General features: G+C 43.5%; 1 protein-coding gene across 1 annotated transcript in view; it reads right to left on the bottom strand.

The window, feature by feature from the left end:
• Window positions 1-2,889: 2,889 nt before the first annotated feature.
• Window positions 2,890-7,387, bottom strand: part of antxr2a (ANTXR cell adhesion molecule 2a) — a 70,008-nt gene continuing 65,510 nt past the window's right edge. Inside the window, exon 17 of the mRNA XM_070904372.1 lies at window positions 2,890-3,073. Within this exon, the coding sequence (XP_070760473.1) occupies window positions 3,035-3,073 (39 nt within the window). The 3' untranslated portion in view covers window positions 2,890-3,034. The remainder of the gene's footprint in view (window positions 3,074-7,387) is intronic.

The raw sequence follows: 7,387 nt of genomic DNA, 5'->3' as shown, positions 1-7,387 counted from the left end.
TGTACGAGCGCATATTTTTACTAAATGCAAGACCTCATTTTTGGGGCGTTGAAGACCTTGGAGGGATTTTGTGTTTTCGTGTGTGTGTGTGTGTGTGTGTGTGTGTGCGTGAGTGTGTATGGTGCCTCCGGTGACTGACTTCACAGGGGGAGAGGCTGCACACTGTCCACTCCTCTGTCCACACACACTCTGTATAATCACGTTCCCTGTCGGGCCCTATAAATCTGTAAGGGCCCAATTAAAGATGGCCTTTAGCGTGTCCACCCCTACCAGCACACACACGTGTTAAAGAGAGAGGAAAAAAACAGAAACACGGTTCGCTTTTCATTGAATGTATATTTGACACAACAGACTGTAAAACAATAACAGGAATTGTTTGACTGAAAATAAAAACAGTGTAAAACTCATAAAAAAAGGCTTTGCAAAAAAAAGATGTTTTTGTGTTTTTTGGTTGCATCTCACACACGTATGTGCAGCTCGTGTGACTTGAACCTGGACTTAAAGGTGCTACGTGAATATAAAAAGGCAGTTTGAAAGACAAAAACTGTACAATTTTAAAGATAATAAAACGATAAATTACAATTCTTGCACCTTAAATGAGCTGATAATGATGTACTAAGCAGAAAGTAGTGCATGCAAATCTAATTAAATCCAAAATTTGACAGAAATGTTGACAAAATTAAAATGAAGATATATCAACACTTGTGGTGATCTACCGTTTTTTTTAAAGCTTAAGTTGTATTTGAAAGTGACGAAGCTGAAAACTTGGCTGTGAATAAATGGTTTAAAATAACAAATGTCAACACTTAATTTTAGACTTTTGGTGTTTAAACGACATTAAAAACAACCTCATTTAACAAGTGCAGAAATACAAAAATACTTTGTTTTTCATCAAAGGCATCAATTTACAAGAAGGCACAAAGAAATCCAACATTTATCTTTTCTTCATTAACAACAATCGGTGTTAAAAATGAAAACCTCGGTGTGTAATGACGTGTGGAGAGGACACAGAGGGGACATGTGACGTGTTGTTAGCGGGGCGACTTGTGTTGTGACTGCTATGTAAATATCTCATTAGTTCGGGTTAATAACATTCCTGTGCTCTTGGTTGTAACATAAAAAAGACAAGATCTAAGTGCTAAAATTTCCGTCCAGAAAGAGGCTGATGAGCCTATTAAATGTCAGCCTGCAAAATTATGCAAGAGGCTAAAAGCGTTTAAGTCGGACATAAATACCAGCACACCCCGAGGATTTGATTTGGAATTATTTATGTCCCTCCGATCGGGACGAGGAGGAAACAAAGGAATAATTAGACTGGCGTGTTGCGCGCCGCCCGTCTTGCGCGCCCTCGTGCCCACCGAATGTGAGACGCTCACCCATTCCCCCTCAAAGTTGATGGTTGTTGAACTTATTTTTAGTGTCATTTGATAAGCTTCCCTGCTTGCACAGAGACATCCCACTGACCCAGCCACTGGTCATTGTCTATACCGCTTCCCGTCAAAGCCGGCGCGCTTTGTCAGGTTTCGACTCGAATATCCATTTTGCATCTGAAGTACGGTATCCGAAGTGACTGGATCATTCGAGCCTTTTTCTTCAGCTGCTGCCCCCTTTCCTCCCCCACAGTGTTTCCGCTCACACTAACATCATTTGGGATTGGCGTCATGACAGCGCGCTTGAGAAATCCACAATATATATAAATATATATCCCCTGCTTTTTGGGGTGAGGGAGTTGGGGGTGGAGGTTTGGGGGGGGGGGACATAATTTCTGGAAATGAACAATACTTATCCGTCCATCGCATCCGTTGCTTTGGGTTTGCGTTTTGGACGTGGTGCACCGTCACCGCGGCGCCGTGTCCTCTTTTTTCGCTGTGAATAACGCAGTAATAGGTCATTCAATGTCAAAAGGCATAAAAAAGAGACAGCCAGGTCTTCACAGGCTGCTGCTTGCTGTTGCCTTTAATTATTTTAATTAAACTTTGATATTCTGGTGCTGCGAGAACTAGCGAGTTGTGACGCAGCCGAGAAGCCCTCGGAGGATTGAGACGGTGGGCAGAGGAGTGTCGAGGCGGCTGTATCTATATCTTAAAAGTCTTAACTGATAGGCCGGTTTATGGGCTGTGATGTGCTACGCCTTGCTGAGCAGAGAGCAGACTGCGCTGAAAACAGGGGCAAAAAACACCAAGCGCCATGTCAAGGTCTTAAAGGCATCAATCCCTCAAACCTAGCTGGAGATCATCCTGGTCAGGAGGCTGTCCTGCGGTCGAATAACGCTCTATTAATTTTCTTGTCCCGAGTGCATAATGAAAGGAAGGTGTCTTTACAAAAAAAAAAAAAAAAAAACTAAAGGCAAAGTCTTGGTGCCTTCCAATACCTTGGGGCATCCTGTCTACAATTTGTCATGCGTGTGCACTTCTCAGTGTTAAAATGACAAGATAAGCCAGTCAAAGGGCAGCCGCCAGGCATGCAGCTCTGCTGAAGTTGGAGAGGGTTTGTGATGAGACATTGCCAAAAGGCAACGGACTTCTGCACTTGTGAGGCCCACTGGGATTATTCCGACTTCCACGCCAAAGGCAAACAGCCCCTTTCTCCATGTTTTTTTTTTTTTTTTTTTTTTTAGATAGCTTCCGTCTGTGTCCATGAAATTAGGTTTTTCACAGAAGGCACAATATGGTCAGAATATGTTAAGCCTTTGGTGCGCATGAAAAGCTAACCGAGTCTGAGTGCTAAGTTCTGGGGCGCCCTGTGCACCTACTCAACTTCTTTTCTCTTAATTAAAAAAAAAAAAAAAAAAAAAGGTAATAAAAAAAAAAGTCAGTAAATAACTTAATGAATAAGAGTTAATATTAACAGTTTCACCCTGTGTGCTTCAAAGGTCTAAGGGCCGAGAAACAGGAAGGAACTTTGTGCATAAAGTAGAGCGAAGTGAACGGATAGTGGTTTTAGATGCAGGATTACAGATCTTCTAAAAACCTGAAATTCTTCTCTTGTCCACAGCGATCAGCTCGTGTTGGTGTTCACACAGAGTCCTTCTCTTCTACTGATGCTGCACACGGTTGAAATTAATACACCGACCCTGAAAAACACACAGAGAGAGAAAGTATGAACAACTTTTATAATTAAGAACCACTTCATACAGTTTTTCAAGTACAGTAATTATGACATATTTTTTGCTAATATTTATATATAGTATATTATACTACATTAGCATCTCTAATTATTTCCATATCATCAAATTTACATAAAACCATGATTTGATAATTGACTCAGTGATAACAGATATTTCTATTAAAATAATTAAAATAAAAGTGTCCACAATAATAAAATAATATAAAGATAAAAGTTAAAAAAAAAAAGGTTTTTAATATATTCTATTTATATGTATTAAATATGTCTTGTGATACATCCCAACACACCTAAAAACAAACTTTGAAATTAAAAACTTTGAATCAAAAGATATTCAATAAACAGCGTAATAACAATATTAATAATAGAAAATAACATATACAAACATTCATGGCAGAATAATTTAAAAGAAACACAAACTTCCAATCAGCAGAAAATGTATTTAAATACAGTAAACGAAGCATCGACTGGCGAACCAGCAGCAAACAGTCCTCCTCCCTCTCTACATTTCTGAGAATACTGACAACAAAAAAATAGAAAAGACATCTCACTTTAGTCTCCCTGTGCACGGTCTCACCCAACATGTGTGTGTGTGTGTGTGTGTGTGTGCAGCAGCAGCCTGTTCACCAACAGTAGGCCGACTGGCACCAAGAGGGAGCTCTCGCACAGCGAATCCCCAGCAGCCAGCAGGCCTCCACACAACGCTGCCTCTCTGCACACTCCTCATCCACCTCTTCATCTCTGTCTGGCTCTGTCAGCGTGTTCACACGTGCTTACTGTAACCTGATTCCAAACGTCATAGAAAGGTACTTTATTTCATTAATCCTCGTCAGAAATGCGTCCTCTGCGTCCTTTGACTTGTTTGAAATATTTAAGAGGCTTTGAGCAGCAAACAGCTCCATGTCCGAGGACAGCGCCCGGCTCCTCGGCAACAGCAGGAGTATTCCTGAAGGAGAGGTTCACCCCAATCACACATGTTCTCACTTGCCTCCGGTCACATCTATCCATGCAGATGACCAATGCAATGAGGGTGAAAGGAATTTTGTTTGTGCTGCTCAAAGCAGTGAAACATGACTCAACAGCAACATGTTTTCCCACAATGTGTCTGTTATGCCGGATGATCCCCAGGCCTCACTGTAAACTGTTCTTACGAAGAAGACAGTCTCTCTCTTAGAAAGTAGTTCCTTAAACGTTTTAAATCGTGATAAGTGAGAATATGCGGCATGAATGTCCATTGGGGGAAGAGGAAAGCCACACAGTCATGGGCAAAAACTGGTGTCTCAGGGCTGTGTGAACCCCTGAGACACCATGAAGCTTTGAGGGTTAAAGATAGCAGGTTTACAGAGCCACATTTCTGCATGTAGATGCACAACTGAACTTCTACCTGGTGTTTCGGAAGCACACATGTACATGTACCGAGACTTCAGACAGAAAGGTCGTGCCTCATAGCGGCGCGTCCCTGTACACAAAACAAAATACCCCAAAGTCCCACTGAGACTCTCTGGATAGCTCTTATTGTCCAGGTGTGACCTCCAGAGACAAGTATGAGCATTTGGTGATTGTACTACTTTGGTTGTCATGGTAATAATGCAGACCTTGTCCCAACAGATGACTTCAGACGTGTTGATGCACTCATGGCCGCCCCCTCTTCGTCGACTACGCAGTTAATCAGTCGGTACAGTCTCGGTTGAGTCGTTTTTAGTTTATTAGTCCTTTTGGGACTTTTTAGGGGAACGAGCGTTCTGTCATCAACAATTACCGAATCCCTCTGCATGACTACACTCATCTGCAGCGGGAGAATCACGCTGGAGAAGACGCTGATTGTCAGTTGACTAAAAATGTCCTTAACTGATCACAGCCCAAGTTGCATTAGTGCCGATGATTGTGAGCTGTGAACCAGAAATGTGTGACTGGAAAGTTTTGAATTAGAACAGAATTAGACTTCAAAAGACTCGATTCACGTGTTGAACTGAATTTGCATTAAAATGTGCACATATTTGAGCCGCACATCTCTTTTTCTGAAAACAAAAGCACATTCTTGCACACACAGGCCTCACACAGTCCAAGGTGGAAGCTTCCCATGGCGGTACTGTGGACAGAGATGAGCAGGACTGTGTCTCCTGAGCTGCAGGGTGTGAATGCAGAAGTCAGCAGCCAGCTCCTCTGGTGTGGGAGCTCTTACAGTATCTGCACTACAGTCTGGCTCGGGAGCAGAAGTGTGCACGGACCGACTGTGACGAGGGCTTTAGACAAGCTGGAGAATCTTCCATTTCTCATTATTTGGCAGGGCTGGTGGGTGTTTGGTGGAGGGGTGGGGGCTTCGCTCCATCTCTGCATGGTAAGCCCCTCGACGTGTACCCTCTGCAACTAATCTCACACAGTCAACAAATAAGGCACATCAGATGCTGTTTTGGCCGCGGCCATCAGAGCGGCTAAGTTCAGTGGATTTTACGGGTTTTACGGCACGGGGGCTCGGTGAGGGAAGAAGTGCTCTCTGCGGCGGCAGAATGGCAGACGAAGCAGGGGGATCTGGTGCGAGGGCGAAGCAGGTGCGGCACAATACGGTCAAACCCATTCCAGCTCCCCTGTTCCCGGATGAGCGGGGTCTGACTTGGCAGGGAGCGCCGCCTTGTAACTGGGCCATGTTGGAGAGATGGAGGCCCACCTGTGCCACCCGGAGCGGCAGAACAATAGTCTGAATATGTCAGCATGAAATGTCAGTGAAATCTCATCAGACGGACGAGAGCGTGACTGCAGATAGACGGGTGGATGAGTCAGGTGCAAGGAGATGGAGAGGGGAAGAGACAAGAGGAGGGGGCGAGGTGGGCGGAGGGGGGTCAGAGAGAGGCATCAACCTCCAAATGAAGACTGTGATTAATAAGGTTCATTACAGACAATCCACTGGCTTTCTATTGAAATAGATGCAAATACATTAAATGGTGATTATAATGGTGACTGAAGTGATTCAAACAACATCCAGTGTCGATCTTCCTGAGAGGGTCCGACACAAAAGTCAAAAGTGTCGTCTTCCAACTGTTTATTTTGTTAAAATAACAGTTTAAAAAGGCAGAAACATTCGGCGTGCGATGATGTGAGGCAGAGAAAAGCTGCAAACTGTCACACTGAAGAGGCTGGAACATACATTTCATTTGATGAACTACTTCAAATGATTCATCAATTACTGAAGGTGTGGATTCATTTTCTCAATCAATTCACTGGCTGCCCGTAGCAACGCCAATAAGAATATGTTCCAGTTAAGGAGACTTTTAAAACGACTCACAGCGCAACAAAGAGCTAAAACGTTACAGGAGGAAAATTGTCTTGTGTAGTCAATAATCTCATCTTTTAGCCACCTGCACCGAAGCCTTGTTCCCTCGCTGCAGAGGTCCACATTTGCCCAGTCCTCAGACAACATGTTTGTCACTTGGACTGTTGGCTTGTAACTTGAGGCAGAGCTCCAGAAGTGAAGTGGAGAGAGTGTGACTGTATGTGTTTGATTTCGACTCTCATCTCTCGCAGCGTTCGCACCCTGAGCAGCTTGAGTCCCCCAGAGCTGCGAGCCTCTGAGGAGCTCTGCTGCACGAGATGGCGCGACAGCTCAGACCAAACTCTGTGTCTTTTTTATGTGCTTTTGTAGTATGTCTTGCTGTGACATCCTGCAAGATACGTGAACATAGTAAATAATAATACTTATCACGGTCTTTAAAATATTGTTTGGGAGAGGATCGTGATGGTACTGAGGAATAGTTTTATTTCTAGTAGTTAAAGATTTGAGTCAAACATGCATAACAATCTAACTACAAATCGATTACCACATCAACTGAACAACTGGTTACTATTTGGCTCCTTAACTTATCTAAAAAGGGGATGTTTCAGGTGTACAGGTCCACTTTCCCAATTCCCTGACCTCAAAATCAACTCACATCTGCAAACAATCATTCAGTTATCCAAGAAATGACCTAAAGTCTGTATTATTGACACGGACACAGCTCTGAAAAGCCTTTGGCGAGCGGGCTCCGCTGTAGGTTGCAGCTGGACACGACTTCCAACTCACCAAAGAAATGGAAAGTGAACATTAGTCATATTTATATTCACAGCTGAATCCACTCACTGCGTACAGGTACTCAATCTGAGGGTTTTCATGGTGGACGGAGCCCAAAACTGTCAGTTGACCTTAAAATCATAACAACACACTGAGAAAACTTGTAGATCATCTTGTGGTCTGGTAGGATCTGATCCAGAGTGCGAGTCAGGTCCTGGAAGT

Source organism: Enoplosus armatus, chromosome 4 (genome assembly GCF_043641665.1).
Source record: "Enoplosus armatus isolate fEnoArm2 chromosome 4, fEnoArm2.hap1, whole genome shotgun sequence".
Lineage (NCBI taxonomy): Eukaryota > Metazoa > Chordata > Actinopteri > Centrarchiformes > Enoplosidae > Enoplosus > Enoplosus armatus.
Note: the sequence above shows the minus strand (reverse complement) of the source record. Positions and strands in the feature narration are given on the sequence as shown.